Source organism: Protopterus annectens, chromosome 13.part0 (assembly GCF_019279795.1).
Source record: "Protopterus annectens isolate FY-2018-M chromosome 13.part0, PAN1.0, whole genome shotgun sequence".
In the NCBI taxonomy this organism is placed as follows: Eukaryota; Metazoa; Chordata; order Ceratodontiformes; family Protopteridae; genus Protopterus; species Protopterus annectens.
Window position 1 is genome coordinate 241,306,368 of NC_056747.1, and position 25,501 is coordinate 241,331,868.

At 39.8% G+C, this 25,501-nt stretch overlaps 1 protein-coding gene across 1 annotated transcript in view; it reads left to right on the forward strand.

The window, feature by feature from the left end:
• The first annotated feature begins 345 nt into the window (after positions 1-345).
• Positions 346-25,501, forward strand: part of LOC122787203 (myeloblastin-like) — a 104,689-nt gene continuing 79,533 nt past the window's right edge. Inside the window, exon 1 of the mRNA XM_044053793.1 lies at positions 346-469. Coding sequence (XP_043909728.1) covers positions 415-469 — 55 coding nt within the window. The 5' untranslated portion in view covers positions 346-414. The remainder of the gene's footprint in view (positions 470-25,501) is intronic.

The following is a 25,501-nucleotide window of genomic DNA, read 5'->3' on the forward strand; positions in this document are numbered from 1 at the left end:
ATATCTATATATATATATAGATGGATAGATATAGCTATAAACACACACACACACACACACACACACACACACACACACATATATATATATATATATATATATATACATCCACACACACACACACACACACACACACACACACACACACACACACACCCTGGGAAAACAAACATACTAACAAGGAGCAGGTTTGCAAAAACTGTAGCTCTTGTGTACCCTCATTTAAGCTCAAAACACTTCTCTGTCCTTACCAGTTATGATTGCTGTAAGTAGAGGATAACCTCAGTGGTGTAACAGTTCACATTTCGTCAGGTTTGTGGTTTCTTTGATATAAAACTCAGGAGGTTGCAGTGGTAGTAATTCTGGTTGAATGACAAGGCTGGCTTCAAAACATCCACAGGCACATTCTGCAAGATGAAAGTGTTTGTGATTTTATTCATGCTTGCTGTCTTCTTTTCGGAAAAGCTAGGTAAGAACCTTATATGGTCAAACTGAGTTGTTATGGTAAAAATGTTTTGGGTATTTACCTCTTGTGTATTTCTAGAGTAGTCAGCACATGGTATAGGTTATAGCAACCATGCTTGATGAAAGGCAATATGGAATTTTGCATTTGACTGTGTGTGTGTGTGTGTGTGTGTGTGTGTGTGTGTGTGTACACAAGTCAGATATTATTTATCTACATTTTTTAACTCTCATTGGAAATAAATAAAATACATATAGCAAGATGCGTACAAAATGACTAACCAGAAATCATACTGGAAGCTGTGACAGCATGTTTCAGATATGACATGGGGGGCATTCATGGAATTTAATATATATTTTTTGATAGCTGCCATGAGACTCTTATTTTTATTTGAAAAGTACCTGTAGGGTCAAAAGATACTTTGATTTAATATTATATTAAATAGGCAATACGACAACAACATAATATCTGTCCATTTTCTGACACCTGTGTTTCTGTTGTGGGGCTAGAATCTATGGCTTTGTAAAATCACTGTCCCAGAAATGAATATGCTTTCTATTGGGCTAACAATATCATTACAGAAGAGAGATGGGCCTCAGAAATTCTATCACATAACTGAGAAGGAAAGGTCAACCACCAGAAAACAAAACAGTGTGGGATTGCGTAGCATTGCTAATTTCATTATAAAAGTACAGCTAGAAATGCATATTCTGTTCTCCAAGTGAACCACGTTGAGGTTTCAGAAGGAAATCACTGTTGATGTACCCAGATCCAATCAAGCTGCTGTCCAAACCTGAAGTTACAGCAAAACTCTTATGACAGGAAATGGAAACAGTGTATTAGCCACACAGCTCTAGGGACTTGCATAGCTAAGATAATATCATGGATAGGATTAGCACTAACACTTGTATGTGTTAGCAGAGACTTTGAGTGGAAAGGTATTTATGTTAGGGTTGATCTATTACTGTTCTAAAGTCTTTAATAATAATATTGATAACAATAATATCTATTTGTTAGCCAGGTAGCCCCACTGGGCACACAGTCCTTTTTCAGAGGTGACAAAGTAGAATGTCTGGTTAAGTGACTTGCTAAGGTCACACAGTAGGTAAATAAGGGCTGAAGGGCACTGAACTCCTTACCATAGGAACTACTCTTCACAGACCTAACCCTCTATGCCTGTTGCTAGTTTAAATCTTTTAATACGCACAACTGTGATCTGTGCAACAGGATGTTTAAAATGTGTGCCATAGAGAGTTACTGCAACCTGGCAAAAACAAGTCAATCTATTTTGCCAAAGCATCATTTTGTGTTGTTTTGTTTTACTTTGGCTACTACTATAACTTTTTGTGCAATTTTCTCTGTCTCAGTTTGCATACTGTCAGAATTTCTTTTACATTATTTTGTGGTGAACTGAATCCCAAAGATTGTGCTTTGTTGTTACTGCAGAACTTACCAAGCTTTAAGGTTTGTTTCATTTCTTATTATCTACTGCTCCTTCCCCCTTTGAACTGTAACAAGAAATAGCCTGTGGTTTTGTAAAATTACTCTGCTTGTTATGAAATCAAACATCAGGAAGCATATTAAAACCCCAAAAACAGTTGCAAAAAATATGTAAGCAACCGCTACTCAAAAGAGACTCCACTGATGAAATGCCTTTGGAAGCAGTAATCAGACATGTCAGCTATACATTTTGGAAAGAAAAATATAGATTTTACACTTTTTTAATTTTATTATCACCTCGGGATAATAATCCATGCAATAGACAATGCGCAGCCCCATTTATTCTACATGTGCTATCTCACGTTCAGCTCTCCAGTCCAGGGTATGGGGACATCAAATACAGCTTTACTCATTTAAGGCAAATACAGTCACAAGAAAATCAAATAATTATGTTTTTTTGTGATAGGTTTAGGCAGTATGTGTTACCATACTGCCAGATAGAGTTTTGTGCATTCAAGGCAAATATAGTCACACAGCAGAATTTGCAAATGTCATATTGGTCATCCCAGTATCCTAATAAATTAGGAAAGAAAAAAAAATTGGATAGGTATAGTTTTATATGTGAGACATTTAGGCAGTATAATAAGTTGCCACATTGCCATGTAAGTAAAGTACTTAAATTTAAGTTTATATTTCTGTTTTCCACAGATTTTGCTTTCTCTCTCTTTATATGAATAATAAACTGGTGATACAGGATTTGCCCAAGTGATAAAACAAAGCCAGACTGCCTAAATCCTTCATTACCTACAAATGGGTATAAGTTATTGCTATTATACAATTGTATTATTTAAATAAAGTGATAGTTTAATAAAGATACTTCTTATTTAAAAAAGGTCAAGAATTGAATAATTTCTGTAATGTTGCTTAGGTTATATGATATATAGCAATATATAGGTTCATAGGTGTGCACTAGGCTAATGGCCCTGGAGCCTTTACAAACCTAGCCCATAGAAGTCCCCTGGCATCGTGCTGCCTGATGTTAGTTCCCAGTGCTTCTATCAAGTAGAGTCACTGGAGTGATTGCCGGGGTGAACTTTCTATTTCCCATCCACTCATCAAGACTTCTCTTGAAGAGGGCCAGTGAATTTCTCTGCTTGACATGTATGGGAAGTCTATTCCAGAGCATGGGCAGTCTCTGGGTTATGAACATGTCCCTCCAGCATGTTCTGTTGATTGTGGTAATGAGGTTGAGGTCTTTGGAGCGTGTGGTGTGGAGGGATTGGGATTTCTTCAGATGTAGCAATTCTAACAGAGCTGGGTCAGACATGGCTTTGTAAGTCAAGCAGAGATCACCTCTTAGTAGACAATATGAGACAGAGAATATCTGAAGTTTTTTGAGCCTGTCCGAGTAGGATGTGTGTTTATGGCCTAGGATCCTCTTTGTGAGGTACTTTTGTGTCTTTCCCAGCTGTTGCATGTGTCTAGTAAGGTGCATGCCAAATGGGCATTATACTCAAATTGGCCTAATGAAGGAAGAGTAGAGAGAGATGATGACCTCTTTCTTCCTGGATGCAAAACCCTTGGTAATGAGATGTGCCACATAGAAGGACTTTCTGACCACTGTGGCAATGTGGTGATCGAAGGAGAGGTTGCTGTCAACCTGTGTCCCCAGATCTCTTATAATGCCTTCAGTGTTCAGTGGGCTCCCAGTGATGAGGTAATTAGTGGGAACTAAGTTTTTCCCAAGAGGATGACAATGCATTTTTTGGCATTAGGCTTAAGGCCATGGTTTTGACACTAGTCACTGGTCTCAGTGAGGCCTTTCTGTAGAATGTCTACATCACTTGCGGAGTTATAATGGCTCTCCAGCTTGCACTCGTCTGTGAACATGGTTAGCCAGAGTCCCTGCGTGTTGGCCTGGACTTCTGAGAAGTAGATGCCAAACAGGAGAGGACCCAGGACCAATCCCTGTGGGACTCCACTTGTGACTGGTCACCAGTCTGACTTGGAGTCTGCTACTTTCACACTGTGGGTTCTTTCTGTGAGCCAATTTGCAACCCACCTAGTGATATAGGGGTTGATGCCTAATTTGGTGAGTTTATCAATAATTCCTGAGTGAGAAATGTTACCAAAGGCCTTGGCCAACTCGAGCCTTGCCCTCATCCACAGCTCTGGTGACTGACTCAAAGAAGTCAACCAGGTTGAGCAGGCATGATCTACCTTTCACAAAACCAAATTGCATGGGATCTAGAGCTTGGAGATTCCTTATATCCTTGTTAATTAGGTCCATGATGATGTGCTCTGCCTTACATATCAGACTTGTCAGGCTAATGGGGCGATAATTCCTAGGCTCTGTAGTCGCTCCCCCTTTATGGAGAGGGATGACTGCAACAGTGCGCCATTCAGTAGAGACAAATTCTGAGGTGAGGCTGTGATTTAATAGGGCACACAGATATGGTGCCAGTTCACTTTGTAGTTCATGTAGAACACATCCAGGGATATTGTTGGGTCCCATGGAAGTTGTATTCTTGACCTTGGACAATGCAGCTTTAACCTGTGCTGCAGTAATTTTGGGTGCCTGTCATTCCTATGGTATTGTGATTGGACCTTTGGGGGGGAGCGGTAAAGTTGGCATTGAATCTGTCGGCCAGTATGCTGGCAATATCTGTTGGCTCCGTATAGGAGGTACCATTGTGCAATAACTCAGAGCAAACCTGGGTATTGCCGTGGAGATTCTTGATATAACAATAGAAGACTTTGTGGTTGTTTTTAGTGTCTGCTGCAATTCTGCCTTCATAGCTGGCTTTAGAGGGTTTGATGAGAGATCTCAACTTTTTGTTGAGGCTAATAAGGGAGTTTTTCTAGTCTTGGGTCTTCACCTTTTTCTGCAACAGTTTCTTCCTTCTGTTGTAGAGTTTATTGATGGCAGGGGACCACCAGATTGCCTTCCTTTTTTGGAGGAGAGCATCTTGGTTCTGTTGGGTATGGCTAGTTGCATGCAATTGTGTATGTGTTCATACAGTGCATTGGTGTATGATTCGGCAGTCATGCATCTATTTTCCATTGACATGGGTGCCATGAAGTTAGCTAACTCTGTTTTTAGGATCCCAAAGTCAGCTTTGGAGAAGTTTTTCATGGTGGTTACCTTTGTGGGGGGTGTGGGTGAGGTGTGGCTTTCCATGGTGATTAGTTTGTGGTCAGAGCTGACCAGGGAGGCATTGACTATTGGTGTAGAGCAATGGTTGCCCATGTTAGTAATAACCAGGTCAAGGATGTTGCTTACTCTAGTGGGGGTAAGAATGAGGTGGTCCAGGGCATTGGAATTAATGAATTTCAGGAACTTTGGGCCAGTGTATTGGTGCATGAGTAGTTTTCCCAGTTGAAGGAGGGGTAGTTGAAATCACCTAGTATGAGAGTGTTGGATTGGACCCTAATAGTTTCCAGGGTGCTTAGGAATGTGGAGTGACAGTCTTGGGACATGGTTGGGGACCTATAGCAGGTGACAACCTAAATCGCTATCTTACCCAATGTTAGTTGTACCTGAAGTATCTCAGATGTGTTATGCTGGACTACTAGCCCAGAGGTGTGCATATCCTTTCATGAATATGGAAACACCACCACCTTTGGAGCTTTGGCCCATGTTCTGGGGCCGAAAGGTGTGGAATGAGTTATAGCCTGGTAGTGCAGGGGTGTTTTCTGCGGCTTTAAATCAGGTCTCCATTTCGAGGAGTGCTTTGAGTGAGTGCATCTTGAGATTTAGACTTCTAGCATTGAGCAGCATGATCCTCAGATTGCATTTATTTATAGCTGTTACAGTGGTAATTTGGTCTTTGAAACATCACCTAAAAAGGCACTATAGGGGTAGCAAGAGCCTTAACCAGTATCTGGAAACCCAGGGGTGACAGATGCAGGCCATCTCTGGCAAAGCATCGAGGTCTGTCAATCATGTCATCCCAAGCAGACAGATACTGGTTACCCTTAGAACAACACCAGAAACTTAGCCAATTGTTGAAGTCAATCATTTTCTGTTTGTACTGCGGTACAATTCTGGGTGACAGTAAGATGTTGCTCAGGGCTAGGGTCATACCTGCCTGGGCCACATAATCCAAGAGCTCCTCCATGTCTTTTTTCATATAGTCCAGGGAGGTGTATCTCAGATCATTCACACCCACATGTACAGTATGTACAGTATGTATTTGTTATGGAGTGACCTGAGTGTGTGTGTTATGTGTTGGATTCTAGCACCTGATAGACAGCTGACTGTTACCTTCTCCTTATTCAACCTAGTAAGTGGGACATCAGTGTGCCTCACTATCGAGTCAGCTATGATTAGTGTATTGGGCAAGCTGTTTTGCCTTGGGGGCTTAGGTTGAGCGGAACACTGTGTAGATGAGGTATGTGTCTTGTGGTTTGTGCTGTGTTGTGGTGGTTGAGTGCATTTCTGCCTTGGAGGTCTCTGCTGTTTGGGTAGAATTCTATTGAGAGCCTGCACAAAGGTGGGTGTGTGGTTTGTGTTTTTATGTGAGAGCTGTGATGGTGGGTGTTCTGGAAGGCTATGTGTTGCATGTGGTGTGGTGCAGGTGTTGACCTTCTCCTCTTGACCAGCTATTCCGTTCTTGGTTTGAGAGTGCGTGACTTCCAATTTGGATATATAAGTGCATATTTCACAAGTCTGAGTGTTGGGAGGTAAGAGGAAAGAGTTGTCTATGTACATGAGCCAGTTGCTACACTGCCTCAGAATGGCCAAGTTCACTAGGTTAATAGAAGAATGCACAGGGAACTGACCATTAGACATGCCAGGAGGGATGGTCATTATTACTAAGTACCAGAGCTATTTCTTTATATATTCCTTTTACAGGAAAAATGTCACTCAAGGTGTCTGAGTCTGTACAGAGCACTGCCAAACACTTGAGGGGAAACTAATACGTAGACCCTGAAAATTTAAGGATGAAGTATTTAGGCAGATATTGAAAGAAATCAACTGAAAAATAAAGAATTAGTTGTCAAGAATGATGAAAAGAGGGGAGTCGCATGGATGTCTACTGCCTGGCTACTACTAATGCTGGTCTCAGCACAGCTTCGCTCTGGTGGGATACAATACTCCTTTGCTTCTTCTCTCACCAGAAGCAAAATGTTAGCACCAATACCAAGAAGAGAAGCAGGCCATGGCCTGTTTGGTGATATGTGAAGTATAATATTTGTAAACATGAACTTGTTAATGCAGTTTGATTACTTTTATATAAATGTAAATTTGCCTATGTCACAAGTAATAATTCAGCAAAGGTGTTTAAAAAAGACTTTTCTTATGGACTTTATTCCTCTTCTGCCTCTTCAGTGTTCTGAGGGATGATTTAATGGCATACTATGAATGTGCTGGGCATATACATATCAAAGCCTATATGGTTGTTGTTGTTGTGTCTTTAGGCTTTTCCCGGTTAGGGGTCGCCACAGCGGAACTCCGGTCCACTAATGATTGGTAGTTGATTTTTACCTGCCGAGTTACCAGCCCTGATGCACAACCTTCAACAAAGGTATGCCCATTCACGCATGTCTCCACGCAGAAGACGCTCTAGCTGAGAATCGAACCCGACAGCATCTTACTGTGAGGTGACAATGCTACCGCAGCACCACTACTGCGGGTATCAATCCCTGTATGGTATGGTATTTAAATGCAGTTTCTATCACAGCAGTTTTTAAAGTAATCAGGAGAAAGTATGTGCGTTTTCCTTCCTGGTGTGTCATGAGTTTTTTAAACCTGTAATTACTGCATGCTGTCCTACTCTGAGGACTAGTATTGATGTATGTGGGAGGGTGGGATTTTTTTTTTCTTTTTTGGGTAGCTTTTGGTTTTCTGCTTAGGGGTGCAGAGAAAATACTGAATGTAGCTTCTTTGGGTGTGGGTCTGCAGATATGGGGGATTTCATTGTGATTACCCTTGTTTTTCAGGACTTTTTCAAACTATCAAGGCTGTATTTAGTATTGTCACACTGATTACGGTATCTAATCAGTCGGTTCTTTTTGAGATGCCCTGTCACAATTTTGAGGCTTGATAGTGTGAGTCCTGAAGCTAAAAAAACAAAAACAAAAAACAAACTTTAAATACAATTCACAGTAAGGAAGTATGACCTAAAGAAGCCTCTGTTAACATGGAAAATGTTTTTAACAGGTGAGTCGCTCTGCACTATCATGATAGTAACTGCACTCCAACACTCTCACCACTTATATATTCAATCTCTGAAGCTCCTATACATCTGAGAAAAGGGAATTTTCCAGGTTAGTGTAACTTATTAATTGTACTTAAAATGTTCTCAGCTCCAAGAATTCTACTCACTGTCCTTGAACTTGGACGGCAGCTCTGTTTTTGAATTATGCTGCTTTCACTCTGTAGTTGCCTTTCTATAGCTCTACCTGAGAAATGGTTAAGAAGACGACACATAATTGTAACACATTAAGGCGAGAATGTGTCCTTTTATAAACACTTCTCAGGGAAAAAACATACAAGAACAGTAACTAGGTGAAAGGAAATATATTTTCTGCATGTTGTGGCAAGAATGTGGCCATTTTTTTAAAGAAGTGGGCATGTGAAAATGACTTTGCCTCTGATAAGGAGAGAGAGATGCAAGCAAACAGGATTCTTTGGGCTAGAAAGAAGCTTATATGAAGAACTTCCACTGATTATTCTTTTATTGTTTTGCAGTGTTATCCAAAGCATATATTTGTTTAACATTTAAAATGAAACACCACTGATGTGGTACATTTAGTTTATGTTTTTTACAGCCCTTCCTGAGATTATGACCTTGTTGTGATCAAGTGGTTTGCACAACACTGTGACCCTTTGATCTCTGTTATCTTGAATTTTGTGCTCCTGTGGGCTAGTCTTGTTAAACTATTCAGACAGGAAGGGTCGGACAAACAATGATTCAAACAGTGACACCACTGATGTTTAACTTAAGGATTCAGAAATCCTTCTGTTGAGAGAAACAATGAGATCCCCTCATGGCTCCAGGTCTGGAATGGCATTCACCAGCAAGCACCTGTTGTGTGATTCATGTAGCCAGGTCTGCCTCATTCTGAGAAAAGGATGAATGGCATCACCCTATGAGCTTACAATATGCAAGGAGAAAGGTGAGGATTAGGTAAATTATGCAGCTAATCAGACTGTATAGCATGGAGCTATTCAGAGTATGTAATATGTAGCTTCTCATAGCATGTAGCATGGAGCTTCTTGGAGTATGTTGCATGAAGCTACTCGGAGTATGAAGCATGGAGATACACAGAGTATGTAGCATGGAGCTATTTAGAGTATGTAACATGTAACTTCTCATAGTATGTAGCATGGAGCTGCTCTGAGCACGTAATGTAGAGCTGCGTGGAGTATGTAGCAATCAGACTGCATACAGTTACACAGAATATTCAGTATTCTTGCAGACAATGCATGCAATATTAGATAGGATTGTGATGACCGTGCCCTGGCCCAACAATCAAGGAGCCTCAATCCTCACCACTAACACCAGGGAGGTTGTCTCATAGAAGAGAAAAGGATAACTAATACACACAGTAAAGTACAATTTCCCTTAAGTGCACACAGAGATCACAGTCAATCTGGGGCTGGTTGTTCCCTTGCTCACCAGGTCCCCAATTAGACTCCCCACTAGCACAGCTATAGGGTCCAGGTCTCAGCCTAGCTGGGCAAGCTAAAACCTCCAGTACCCTCTCTGTCCAACTAGTGCTTCGTGTCCCTGCCCAAGTAGCTGACACGACACACACACACTTTGAGATAAGTATTTATACAACTTCACAGACACTCCTGGGAAAGGCTGACACATATTCTCAATCTGTGCCCCTTTACCCAGACCATATGGTAGTAATCCCTGCTGCCACCCAGCTAATAATATCAGCTGCTAAAAGGCCCTTAAAAGGGTGTCCAATTATTACTGTGCAATATTATTATCCAATGGTGATGTGACTATTCAGTCTAGGCTTATTGGAAGGGCTTAGACAGTAAACTATAAATATATAATGTACTCTAAAGCATAATTTATCTCTACATAAACCAGCCACAGGTAGAAGGTTTTAAAAATATTTAATAATAAATACTTAAAACACAAGACAAAACTACTATACCACAGAGATATCTAAGAGTTCAGAGATCACACAGAAACTTAAAATAATACAGTAGGACAGGTCTGATTTCAAAGAAAAATACCTAATTAATCTTTACTAGCTTTAACTATTCCTAAAAGAAATCACAGTGCTAAAACTTACATGTGAGCATAAGGCAGAGTGCTGATAAATTGAATATCAAGATCCAAATGCTCCAAGTCACTTGTGAGAAATAGTATTTAAACATTAGTAACAAACATGTCTGCTGATTACCTCCCAAATTACATCATGTTGACACTTAGGTTTTCCCAGGCAAACAAATTGCATTATTTAGCAATCTAACACATGCTCAGAAACTTACAACAATAAAAGACATTTCACATGTATACTCTAAACCAGAGCAATAAAGCACATTCCACATGTAAATTCTGGCCCTTAACTTTAGCCTTAAAACAATGGGCATGAAACCTTCATCCAGACTCACTGGAGCTGAATTCTAACATGAAAGGGTCACAACATGCTTCACTGGACCAGTAGAGTGCAATGTTGTCACATATTTTGCAGTTCCACATTTCACAGTATTCTTTAACACTCAAGAAAACATGACTGTATTTTTACATTTATTTACAAATGCCAGAATTATATCAAATTATATTTAACTAGGCTGGCAGCCTTCGCCCATCTCTCCCCAATTGTCACAAGGATGTCACCTGATTACGCTGCAGTTGTCCTGAAAAACTTCAAAACTCACATGGGAAATTGTGACGCTTGATGGAGGAGCATGATGGGATGGGGGGGATGTGTGTTGCTTGTTCTCAACCTAAGTGGCAAATTATTTTCAAATTCTGTGTTACTCCTGAGTGGCCTATGACTAGCACCATGTTTGAGCACAAGGATACCCTTAAGTATGCCTGGCATGAGGGCACCATGGGCCAGGGATTAATGGCTATCCTTATCAGAGGCACAGCTAAGGTAGGGTGAAGGGAACAGCTAATCTGGGTGCAAGGCATTACAGGGCACATTTTACCAATGCTGATTCAAAGGTAGTGTAGTACTGACATTCAGAAATGAATGGCGATACTGTATTTGTAGTTATGACTGAAGCACTGAAGTGCTTCATGAGTGGCGTGTAGCTGTAGTAAGCTGCTTGTTACATTTGTAGTGAGTGGTTTGCTACAGTTTTCTAAGAAGAAGATTTTTTTTTCTTTTTGATTCACAACTTAAGAGAGGATTTTATTTTGGTCTTCAACTTTGACTTGAGGGGAGCACCAGATGCACAGGATGCCATATAATCTAATTGTGATTATTCTGAACCTTGTATTCATATCGTCAGAGCTGATGCCTTGTATTCTAGACAGGGATTCATATTGACTCACTAAAGGCATTCAGTCAGAAATAAAGTGCTGAAAACTACCAGCAATTTCAATGCAAATATATATATATATATTTATTTGAAATGGGCACCCCCCTTGCACTTCCCATGTGGGAGTAGAATGCCACACACTCCTAACTTATATAAACATAGATGCACACACACACACACACACACACACACACACACACACACACACACACACACACACACACACACACACACACATATATATGAGGTTGCATAACAGTGGGGGAAAAGTGCAACCTCAAAGATCTCTAAAAGTGTTTTTTTCTTTCTTTTTTTATTCTACTGATCAACATTCAGTGTGAATGCCTTCAAAAGATAAACTGTAACCCATGAACAATTGTGTCAAAATAGATGCTGAGCTGTCTACTGTAGTCATTTGATGGATAAGTTAAATCAGAAGGATGAAGTAATGACTTGACATACATGGAAAACCCAAGCTGGTAGTAATGGAGTCCTAGGAATGATGATGCTTCTCTGCAGGTTAAATTTAATTCCTACCTCTGGACAGGTTTCTCCTGTTTACCTGTGGAAATTAGAGTCAAGGAATCTGTATGAACCCTTTTCAAAGCCTCAGTAACTGATACAGTGACAAGAAGCCCTATCCAAAATGTGTTCAGTGACTTTCAAGACAGCAGCCCTACAACTTTGCTGACCTACAGACAACACCATTCATGGAAGCCATCACTTGAAAGACAGCTTTCATGCAGTGTAGCAGGGGCTGGCTATATCTGACTGATATGTGATGAAAGGCCATGAAGGTCAGCCCCTATGACACTGACCAAAGAAAAAGGGACGTTCCCAGAGATTTTTTGTTTTGATTCTGGTCTTTGTTTACATTTTCAGTCTAGCTTTTTGAGAATGCCACAGCTTTGGTGCTTACAGGAAGTTTCATTGTCTTGAAATTCCATCTGAAATTGCAGTTGTACTTATAGCAGCTCTCACTGAATCATTCATTAGTTTCACCTGTGCTTTTTATCCTCAAAGAAAAGTTGCCTTTAAGGAATTTTATTACCTTACAGGAAAGTATATGATTAATGCAAATCTAAAACATTAGTTAACAAAGTTTGTTGTTCATTTCATAGGTTCATAGGTAGGTACTAGGCTATTGGCCCAAGGGCCTATACAAGCCTAGCCAAAAAGGTACCCTGGCTTTCACCACAGAAGCAGAGCCACAGAAGTGATCCCCGGGGTGAATTTCCTATTACCCATCCAATCATCAAGATGTTTCTTGAGTGCTAATGTTTCATTTCATATTTTATTTTGTGCGGATTTCTGAATGTGTTATGATGTCATGCATGACTGCCACTTGCTGTGTAGAAAGCATCAGAATGATTCAGAATGATGCAAGTTTCAAACAATAGTAGAAGCAGTCTTCTTTATTTTTTCATGTTTTGTTTTTTGGTCCCTGAATACTAGCCAAGTGTAATGGTTTTATGACCTGCTGTAAAAAAAAAAAAAAAACGTGGACGACACAGGCAATAGTAATTTTAAATAGTGAAGTCCAAAAGTTACTGTCACAATGGGGGCTGTACAGTATGGCAACCTATGATAGTTATATATACTAATTCTGAGATTGTTTTACTACAGAGTAAGGGGAATACATCAAGAGACTGTTAAGAATGAGTATTTTGACTATACTGCTGACAATTACACTATGCAGAATAAATAAAGGAAATAAAGATTACACTATGCAGAATAAATAAAGGAAATAAAGAGTTGCACAATTAAGCTAAGCTTTTTGACGAGTTCATAAAAAGTAAACACTGAGAGTCTTGCCTAACTACCCCACCACAAACACACAGAAAAATGTAATAACCTTATTGTTTCCCAGTGATGGGGACTGAAATGTTTGACAGGAACTGAATATTATTAATTATGTTCACCAGAGGGAATAAAAACAGGGCTGCATAAAGTAAACTGAAACCAGGAGTAGCATTGATGATGATGTGGTAAGTGGGTGATGACAACTGGGAGGTATCGGGTCAAGTTTCTTTAGGTCATAATTTTAGACTCTGGGATTGTCCTTTTAAGGCTGGTTGGGGGGGGGGGGTTGCCAGGCTAAGAAGAATCACTTTCAGATGTACTTAAAGTCATTCTGCCAAACTACCTTCTGAGTCAGGACATATACCTAAGCTATTCTTAGCAAGAGTGAAGAAATATTCTCTTTGTGAGGATCAATGTCTGGAAGTGGAAGGAAACTTTTGAGGAACTTCTATTGAATCGAGTGGATGTGCTCTCTTACTAGGTGGCAGTGCCAGAAATGGGTCAATATTAAATCAGCGAATGCTTAAAAAAGCGAATGCTGATTTATCGACCCCATGTAAGCGAAAGCTTACAATCCCAAACACTTAGCACAGCGATTTTTTTCCAAGGAAAAAAAAATCGCTGTTCCACAAAAAAAAAACAAAAAACAAAAAAACAAACAAACTTTAAAACATTACATAAAGTGGGGGCCTTTACTCCCCACATCCCCCTACTTAAATATACCAACTCTGAGATCGCACAACAGTGATGAAAATGGCAAAGTAACCGAAGTGGCCAAGCGATTTCTTTCCCAGGGAAAAAATCACTTATATGCCATTTTGATATTTTGCCATTTCATGCGTTCAAGTTAGATCAAGACGCATTCAAAAGAATGCATCTTCGATCACATAATAGGAACCTGCCAGAAACAACTGCTGGGACTGGACACAGTCCTGTAGATTAGTTCAAAGACATGATTAGATAACTCTGCTATGACAAGCCTATGAAAGTGGCTAAGATCCAACTGGAAGTGCTGAAGGCACTAGACATTTTTGGGGGCCTTTGTTGAAGCATATTTTTTAATGTGGCATGAAAAGCAAGAGCAGTACTTCTAGATTAGCAAATTTGTACTGTGGTCACTGTTCACAAAAGGGGTACAGGCAGATGTGTTCCAGTTGTAGAGGGATTATACTCCTTAGCTACATCAGGGTGCCACAAAGATAATTCATCTCATGGGTAAGGCTCTTGATTCAGGAAGAGCAAGTAGGATTTCCTCCTGGCTGTTGAGCATTGGCTTTGCTCTTTGTCCTTGTAACGTTATGTGAAGGCTTCTTGGATTCTACCAGTGTCAACACTTGCTTTGTGGACCTTTTTATCCTGGAGTATCTTGTGGAAAGTGGTACAACAGCAGAGGTCAGAGGCTGCTGTTGGTTATTGCTCAGGTCCTGTATTTGTAGTAAAATGTGTTCAGAATCTCATTGTTAAGCTGAATGTGTTCAAGATAAGTAAGGAACACCACAAAGAGTGCATCTTGTCTTCCATTTTGTTTGGGAACCATTTGGAATTTTCAATATCAAGGCATACTGAAGAGCTGAGAGTATCTAGTTTGGGGACATAAGCATTTGCTATGTTTAACCTTGCCTGTCTCATACTTCTGTGCTGTAAAGTCTATATACATATGTATTGTCGGGTGGCATGATGCCAGGGCACTTCTATGGGCTAGGCTTGTAAAGGCTCCAGGGCCATTAGCCTGATTTGTACCTATGCATATATATTTATTTTATGACTATTACACTGTATTATAAAACAAACTTGTCAGTTAGACTGCTGCAGGCTATCATGTGATCGCAAACTTTTTAAGTTAGTAAATATTCCTGTTATCAAATTTAAAACTGTACAGCTTATAGACATGCATTTATAGATATACATTTTTATTAGTGTGTTTGTAATGTAATGCTTTCCATTGTGCTTTTTTTCCTCAAATTGTTGAAACAGTTCTCCCTAGGCCTATTCTAAAAATCACTTTTTTTGTTTTCTGCCAGATAATCTTTCCCAGTAAATAAGTGCCAATAACTACAATTTGAGGGAAAAAAGCACAGTGGAAAGCATTACATTACAAGCATACTGATGCAACAACTGGAAAGGCCACAAAAATACCTCAGTAAGAAGATTCTAGGCCTTAAACACATGCCCTATAATGACAGACTCAAAAAAACTCCAGCGATACTCAGTCTCATACCGTCTCCTTAGAGGCGATCTCTGCTTAACCTACAAAGCCTTGTCTAACCCAGAGCTGTTAGATATGCTGCATCTAAAGAAAACCCAATCCTGTCATGCCACATGCTCTGGGGACCTCAACCTCATCACCACAATGAACAGAACATGCTGGAGGGATAGGTTCCTAACCCAGAGACTGCCCATGCTCTGGAACAGACTCCCCATCCACATCAAGCAGAGCACCTCACTGGCCCTCTTCAAGAGAAATCTTAACAAGTGGATGGGAAATAGAAAATTCACCTCGGGGATCACCTCAGCTGCCCTGCTTGATAGGGACAATGGGAACTAACGTCGGTCGGCATGATACCAGGGAATCTTATTGGCTAGGCTTACATAGGCTCCAGGGCCATTAGCCTAGTACACACCTATGGGAGGATGGCCTAATGGTTAAGGTGTTTGCCTTACAAACACAAGGCACACGGTTTGAGGGATAATGGGCTAGGCTTAAAATGGCTCGCAAGGGCAATTAGCTTAGTACTAATCTATGAACCTATAAATAAATAAATAAATAAATAAATAAATGAAGATTAAATTGTGAAGCAACAGCACTAATTTGAACTGCCACTAGGCAGTATCTACTACCTGTTTGATATAAACCTGGGTTGTCAATTTCAGTCTTTCCTGTACAGCTTTTGACTGATCAAAAACCATATCCTTATCAGGTCTGTGGGTCATTACCTTTGTAGCAGGGAAACTTGAATATCTGAAGAGATTTGAGGGTAAGTTGATCATTATGCTATTTAAAATTACCTTATTTACGTGCAATGATTTACTATACTTAAAAAAAAATGAAATTACATTTGCACAGGGCCAAATTCCAAAAGAGTTACACTCAGTTTAAGTCTGCCCTGATTCTGAAAGACCCGCATCTATAAACACAGACCAGATTCCAAAATACCCACTGTCAACCTGCTTTCAGTGTATGTGGTCACATGCTGAGAGCAAGTATTTTGGAATTAGGGCCACAGTGCAACATCTGGAAAAACACAAATACTTTTTAAGTGTAATTTCCTTTTATTACAGTGATTATATTATAATTGTTAATGTTTTTATGCATATGTAAAATTGAAACTGATTTTAAGTACAGAAACCTCAATAAAACGCAATGACAATATGGATGGCGCAGTGGTGCAGCGGTAGCATTGTTGCTTCACAGCAAGAGGTTTTCTGTTTCGATTCTTGGCTGGGGTGCCTTCTGTGTGGAGTCTGCATGTCCTCCCTGCATTCGTGTGGATTTCCTCTGGGTGCTTCAGTTTCCTCCCACATTACAAATACATGCATCTGGAGCATTTCTTCCCAGGCCTCTGCTGAAAATTGGCTTTGTTCCAAGTCGGTCTTTTCTGGTAAACAAATATTAAATAAAATAATATTTTAAGTAAAGAACTACAAGTTACAGTGAATAAGTGACTTGGCCTAAAATACCAAATTCTGTTAAAATCGCATGCTTTGCTAATATTCAGAAAGTCCAGATATTTGATTTTTTATATTTTTCCCAGAAAATAAATGAAAATTGGTGCCCTTGCTCATTTACCTTTGTGATTTATAATCATGCAAGTTATATACATAAACTGGAATTCACTGGAAACAGTAAATGATTCCAATAGGAACAAAAAGGTAACTTGAGTCACTCAAATAATTGTTTTATGGTGACATATTATTTAAACAAAATTTGTTTTTAAGTATTTAATTTATTGTGTAGTAAAATTACAAAAATAAAATGTTACGTAGTGTGTGTGTGTGTGTGTGTGTGTGTGTGTGTGTGTGTGTGTGTGTGTGTGTGTGTGTGTGTGTGTGTGTGTGCATGATGGAGAAACGGGGTGCGAAACATAGTCAGGTATAGAGATGGATGTTAGACTTGGAAAAAAAAAAAGCACAAGTCCTACTTGCCTGCAACAGCAGATGTTTGTAGAACAGGCATTCAGGTAGTAGTTAACCTTAGGGGAACCCCTGCTCCCTTTAGGCACCACTTAGAAAACCTCAGCCATTTGTAAACATAATATTTTTGAGTAGCAGGTTTTCTAGCCACCTTTATAGGTTCATAGATTCATAGATTAGTACTAAGCTAACTGCCCTTGCGAGCCATTTTAAGCCTAGCCAATTATCCCTTGTGAGACTCAAACCCTGCACCTTGTGTTTGTAAAACAAACACCTTAACCATTAGGCCACCCTCCCAACCCAACACCTGCTGTACATCCTCATGAAATAAGTACCTGAACAGAGTCAAGACTGAATCATCTAGACTGCCAGTTGCATTTGCTCCAAATTGAGGTGCACCAGTCGCACCTGAGACTGTGTGAGCAAATTCAGATTGAGGGGAAATATGTGTTAATTGCACCTTGGCCAATACCATTAGAAGGGAGAAACAACATTCCCTGGACCAATATGGGGTCACCACAATGATCTTTGGCATTTATTTCTGAATGTTCAGAAGTACCTTGTAAATCAACGGAAAGGGTAGAAATGCATACAGTAACATTCCTGTCAAAGGGAACAAGAATTTGTTCTCCAAGCATGGCTGCAAGGATGTCTGGAGCAAAATTTTTCCGGCTCTCTGTTTTGAAAGGAAGTGAACGGATCCATTTGATGGTTTTCCCTACATCTGGACTAGATCCGGGAACAACACTGCCTTGAGCTGCCACTCGTGGGTCTGCCCAGGATCTGCTTAGACTGCCTGCCACAATGTTTTGCTCTGATGGGCTATATGATGCCTGAACAGTCAGGGAATCCTCTAAAGTCAGCTCCCAAGCCATCATTGCCAACTAGCACAAAGGATAAGACCTTGTACTTCCTTGTTTTTTTGAGGTACCTCATCATTGTGGTGTCCATAATCACAAAAACAGGACCCGGAGACCATAGATGGTGAAGCACTTTCAAGGCGTGGAACACTGCTAACATTTCCTTGCTACTGATGCACTTCCATGCATCCTTGAGCATCCAGATGGCCTGCATCTGCACTCCCATTGACACAGCTTCCGCAGCAAAGTTGGAGGAATCTGTCTGGACAGATTGTGATAGAACAGGTGGGAAGAAAGGAAGTCCTGGATTGACACTCAACTGCTCTCTCCACTGCTGTAACTCTTGTTTGATGAAGTCCAGTACTGGGAACTGGGCTTCCAGGGAATGTAAGTGTGGCTTCCAACAAAAACATACATACCACTGAAGTTTCTTCATCTGGAGATGAACCAGTGGTATCATGAGAAGCATGGATGCCATCAGTTTTAGAATTTTTAGGAAATCTATTGCCAAGGCAACATTTATCCTGGAGAATTTCTAAGAAGTCATCTGGTAGAACAGGACCTTATCTTTGGGAAGAAAGTCATTTCTTTTGTTATTGTTGATTACGCACCGCAGGAAGATAATTCTTTGCAAGGGTGCCAGGCACAACTTTCGAAACTTCAACTTGAACCCTAACTGGCAGATTTCAAACACATGAATATAGACTCTGCAAAGGTCAGCAAGACATCCAAGTAAGGAAAAAAGTGAATGCCAAGAGTCTGGTAGTGAACCACCACCAGAGTAAGGCATTTGGTAAACACCTGAGGTGCAGTGGATAACCCAAAAGGCAATGCAGAGAACTGATAGTGTGAAATAAGCACACCAAATCTCAGATATCACCTGAAGTGATGAGCAATAGAGATATGATGATAGATATCCTTCAGGTCACCATGAAGCAGTGGTCTGGCAGAAGAGGATGCACTGTCTGCAGGGTGAGCTTCTTTAACTTGGGGACCTTGACAAAAGTATTCAGAAAGGATAGGTCCAACACCTGTCTCCATAAATGCTCTTTTGTGGAGACCAGGAAAGTTCTGGAGTAGAAACATTTCATTCTCTTCAAAGAAAGGATTGGCTGTATAACCCAAGTCCAGAATTTGCAGGAGAATAGGAGAGAATAACAAAGTCTAGTCTATTGAGTAAGGGGAACCCTCATAAATGGAGGCAGATGTTCCTTCCACTGCTGTCTGTAACCTCTGTCAATGATGTTGAGCATACATTTGTCAGAAACCACTAACAGCCAAGCCACCTTGTTGAGAGCTAACTGTCAAGATGGGGCACCCAGAGGGAAACTTGGGAATGATGAGAGCTACGCCATGGCATAGTCATAGGTTTGTAGGGGGTATTCTTTTTGGGAAAGGATCTCCTCTTGTTAGGTTTGGAATTTTCATCCTGCCATTTCCTTTTGGTGCCTTGTTTTTTGTTCATCGGGGACTTCTGTTTATTGGGCTACCAAACATGTAACTGCTGATTTGGGGGAAACTTGGGGATATGGAACATTTTAGACACCCTTTGCATCAGTTTACATCTATCACCCCAGTGTTTCAGGAGCTGATTAGCTGTTGTAACAAACACACAATCAGAATCATTCATAATCTCATTTTAACTCATCAGAAAAGTTTTTGCACTGCAACCAAGCATACCTCCTAACCATCAATGACATCACTGCATTTCTAGACATAATATTGGCCTCTTTCAGGACAATCTTTAAAGCATTTTAGGGGAAATGTATCAACACTGGCAACAGATTTATGTACCCCTGACTTCCTCTGCATCTAAAGAGTTTGGTTCTCTAATACCTGAACCAGACGCTGGTACTATCCCTGAGGATGTGTCTGACCCTTGTGTCATGCACAGTTGTGGTACAACCACCACACCAGGGGACCTGGAGTCAAAACAAGGTGAGTCATCCAATAGCCTGCCTAAGGTTACTGTGGAGTCTCGAGTTGAAGGCTAAGGCAAATTTCTTGACTTACTTTTATGTTTTTAGGTGCACAAGAGATATATGGTGGTGGTGGGGGGGTATCAGAAGTCAAGGAACCAAAACTAGCCAAAGCAGTACCAAATAATGGCTGCATGGTCAGACAGTAAAACAGGAACAAATTCCACTATTCTGCTTCTTAATAGCAAACTAAAGTCTATTTCTGCAGGAGCAATATTCTTAGCACTGCACTGAATAAAATGACAGCAGTTTTACTAACATAGTACAAAGCACAAACTATATGCATACAATTCTCCAAGTTTTGCCCAAAAGGAACAGAAACAGTTTAAACAGTATTAGAAAAGAAGGAAAGCATAAACCTATGAAAAAACGTGTCTGAAATGTTTAACATCTAAAATGAAGCCAGAATAGTGATTTCAACAAGAAATCAATTAAATGCTGTAATCCTGCTCAGTTACCTAAAATAATCATAACCTCAAAAAAAGAAACTGCAACATCAACAAGATTTCCTGGCAAAATTTCTAAATTAAGCTTTTAATTAACACGAGGTAATGACAAGAACTGAAATAATCAATCTCATTTGAAGTAACTATCACACCTAACCCCACCCCAACTGCAACTAAACTAAAAAAACTTCTCCAAACCATTATTATAACTTCTTATGGCATGGTATAAATAGCTTTATTGCACCTCTTCCCTCGGATGGAACTGGCAACTATGCTGAGCTGTACACCAAAGCTTTATACAAACACCTGTATAACTGCATTGACTCAGCCATACCTGATAGGACCAAAACAAGCTGCTCAAGGAAGAGCAAACCTTCCTGGTGGGCAACTGCCATTAACAGGCTTTACAATAAGAGGAAGACATTGCTGTCTAAGAGTAGGAGAGAACGAGCCCTCCTAAACTGGAAACACTCTCTCCTCAGGTTAAACAAGCAAATAAGACTTCTTGTGAAGTCCTCTACAGCAAATTATGAGTCATAATTAGCTTCTTCAGCAAAGGACAACCACAAGGCATTCTATAGTTACATCCATAACCTAAAAGGAATGGCCCAGATTTGTGCAGAACTGGTAGTTCATGATGCCACATATACTGAGCCTGTTGACATAGTTAACCTGTTGGCCAACAGGTTCTGTGAAAACTTCACTCCCCTGTCCCCACCACACTTACCCCATGACATCCCTACCACCTGCCCCTACCTTGTATCTCTAAAGAGTATGTTATAAATGCCCTCCCTAAGGCCAAAACACAGCATCTATGGGACCTGATAACATCCCAGGCTGCATACTACATGGGCTCCAACATGAATTAGCAACACCACTGGGTACTCTTTTCAATCCTAGTCTAAGCACTGGCTTCATACCAGCTGAATGGAAAACAGCCACTGTTATTCCCTTGCACAAGGTTGGTGCTTCCACTGACCCTGGGAACTATAGTGAACAACACAAGCAAATAAAGAAACTAAAAAAAAAAACAAACAATGGAGCTGCCAATAACTGCAGAAATATTTAATAGTGTTCTGGTACCTTGGCTAAAGTACCATCAAAGGAATATTTTCAACACTACCATGCATTTTTTTTGTTACAAAAATCTTTAGTTGAATAATAAATAACAAATAATCAGCCCTTAAAAGAGCTAACACCATGGCCATACAAACCCAAAGGCCTACACATTCTCCACTATAGACAGATCTTTTTTAATGTACTTCATTTTAACAGAAAAAACAGTTGAGGAACTATAGACATATTAGCCTGACTAGCCTTATCTGCAAGGCCATGGAACGAATCATCATGGACCTTATCAACAAAGATATAGGTAGTCTCCAAACACTTCACCCTACTCAGTTTGGATTTGTCAAAGGGAGATCATCCCTGTTAAACCTGGTGAACTTCTTCGAGAAGTCACCAAGGCCCTGGACGAGGGGAAATCTGTGCATACAGCCTACCTGGACGTAACCAAAGCATTTGACACTATCTCCCACTCGGGCATTATTGACAAACTCTCCCAACTAGGCAACCCTTGTATCATTAGATGGGTTACTAACTGGCTCACTGATAGAACTCATATAGTCAAAATAAGGGAATCTACCTCTAACAGCAAACCTGTAACCAGTGGTATTCCACAGGGATCAGTCCTGGGACCTCTACTGTTTGAAATCATTTTCTTCAAAGTACAAGCAAAAACTAAAGATCTGTGGCTGACAACGTTTGCTGATGACTTCAAACTGGGAGCGGTCATAGAATCTCCAAATGATGTCAACATCCTACAAGAGAGTCTTACACAAACAAATGATTGGTGCCAAAGTCACGGCCTTAAACTCAATGCAAAAAAATGTACTATAATTCCTTTCAGTAAAAGCAATGTTCCAGCTAACTACCACATCAATAGCAACACCTTAGGTACGCACTCAGTGGTGAGAGACCTGGGCACACAAGTTGACAGCAACCTTATCTTTGACCACCGTGTCTCCACAGTAATAAGAAGGGCATTCTATATTGCTCATCTCATACATAAGGGCATTGCCTCCAGAAAAAAGAAGTTATTACCTCCCTGTACTCTTCCCTCATCAGGCCAATAATTGAATACAATGCCCCTTTTGGTATGTGCCTTTCTAAGCATCTGCAGCAATTGGAGAAACCACAAAGGTTCTTCACAAGGTAAATTCAAGATCCTCATCATCTGTTCTATGAGGATTGTCTAAAATCACTGTCACTTTATTTTGTTTCATACAGACTATTCAGAGGTGATCTCTGCCTTGCATATAAGGCAATCTCTGACCCTGCATTATTGGGAATGCTTCATATCAGAAAGTCAACTGGTACACAGGTTACTCATTCTAAAGACCTTAACGTGGTATGTGACATTAATAAAACTTGCTGGAGGGACAGATTTGTCTCCCAGAGGTTACCATACCTTTGGAACAGACTTCCACTTCATGTCAAACAGAGCACCTCACTGGCCCTCTTCAAATGCAGTTTGGATGATTGGATGGCTGACTGTAAATTCACCCCGGGGGTTCCACCTGTGTCAATTTTAGGAGGAATAAGTGGTCATGGAAATAAGGGTAAGAATTTGGCTAGGCTTGTAAGGGCCCTAGGGCCATTAGCCTAGTAACTTCCCATGATCCTATGAGCCTATATGACAGCCTTAGTACAGAAACTCACCTAAGCATTCACAAATGGCCATAAAACACGTTTGAAGGGTTAATAAAATCAACAGAAATCAACACTCAACTTAAAATAAAAACTAGAAGTCTTATACTGTGCAGTCAAAGTAACACCCAAAGGATATGCCAAATTTCAAAAAACAGTCAAAACAGCAAAATACACAATTCAGGCACTGACAAAAAAGGAGATGTGTTATATATTTTGTTTATACCCTCTGGTAATTTTGCTGCTTTTTCTTATAAACCAAACTCCTAAATAAGCCTAACATTGTTAATGCAGAACCAAACTTTATTTTTATTTTTTTTTTGCAATAAGTTAAGCCACTCCTAAGCCTGTCACATTATACAGACATATATAACTTACGTATACTAATTCCATAGCTACAAAATGATTCAGTCATTTACCTATTCATGATTTACTCAGACATCACCAAGTTAATTCTGGTAATACTCATATTTTATGGTGTAGTTTTTTTTGTAGCACTTTTACTACACTTAATTACTTAAAAGGGAACAGATATTATGTGGCCTTAAATTATATTGACATAACACTCACTAAATTCTCCCACCTTTAATCATATACTTACCTGCCTTCTTACTGTTTCCTGGCAGCAATTAGTTCCTTGTTCAGTTTTCTTTAATTTATCTTCCATCTTTTTCCTCTTATCTATTATGCTTTCCAATTTCTAATTATGTACTTTCATCGCTACTGATATACCTTATATACTCCTTTTCTTAACTAAAAGCTGATATCTTATATAGTCCTTTTATATCCTCTGGTAATGTTGCTGCTTTTTCTCCTAAGCTGAATAAATACACACAGCACTTCATTGTTCTTTAAGTACCGTTGCTGTGAAATATTCCACTGATTATAATACAATGTTTGTATTTGTTTCATAATGAATCCTCATTATTAGTTCTTGGCTTATATTATGCATGCAATTGCAAACTTTGGAGCTCTATGTATTTATTTATACTTCTATTGTGTTTCAGTTTTTTGTATCTATTACTAATTAACCTGAGATTTTCTGAGTGGATCTTCACTAAACAGGTGTTACCTGACTAGACTCTCCTGATCAACAACAAATTAATAGTAAGACAGGTATTACCCTTGTTGTTTTCCACAAATTGTATAAAGTGACTCAGATGTCATCACCTTTGTCTTCCCTTGTAAATGTAAAGCATTGGAAGTTGCATTGCTTAAACATTTCTGTCATTAAAATGACACAGTGTATCGAACATCCTCAGCTTTTGAACTAAAACTCAGAAGATCTCATGTATGCTGCTTCATCTGGATTAAATCTACACTTAATTAAGTGAGCTCTCATGAGCTGCTGCTGCTAAAATAGTGCCATCTTAGTGACCTCTGCTCCATTCATCCTTTACGCATTCATTAAATGGCAAATCTCACTTCAACACAATGTTCTCTACCACACTAAAAATAAATTATTCCCCAGAGTTTTACAAATCAGAAATGTTACTCCTGATGCTAGAAATGATGTACTCTATGCTGCTGACACTAGCAACCTGGTAGAAAACATTTAAAGGAATCGCACTGCCTAAAAAGCATGCATCAGTATGCATTTATTTATTGGCTATATAAGAAATGTAGAGTGAGCTATGTTAACACTGTAATCCATCAATACATTTTATATTAATCTAATTTTATGTGATCAGTATTGGCAGTTTTTTACTATTTTGTTTAGATGTTGGAACTGTTTGCATTGCTATTGAAAGTTAAATGAAAGTACACTGGAGATTTTACTTAGTTGTACTTGGAGGGATGACATGACGAATAGAAAAGAGCCTGACTTTGGCAGCCATGGGCATTCCTAACTTGAATCAAGCAGTGCAATGTGAAGGGGTGGTGAAGAAGTTCAGCATAATGTTTGGGTTCAGAGCTAGGGGGTTGGACTTGAGAAGTGCTGGGATCATCCACAACACTGATAAGGCCACATCTGCAGTGTTTTTTCTAGTTTTCCAGTTCTCTCTCTTTCTCTCTCTCCACCTCTATTTTTTTTCATTCATTAGTTAGCATAGTAATTCCACTAGGTCCAACTGCCTCTTTCCAGGGGGTGACCTGGGTGCAGTGTCTGGCTGAAATACTATCTTGGGGATAACACAGGCAAATCAAAGGTGAGGGATTCAAACCCAGTACCACAGGATAAACTCAGGACTACAGAATGAAGA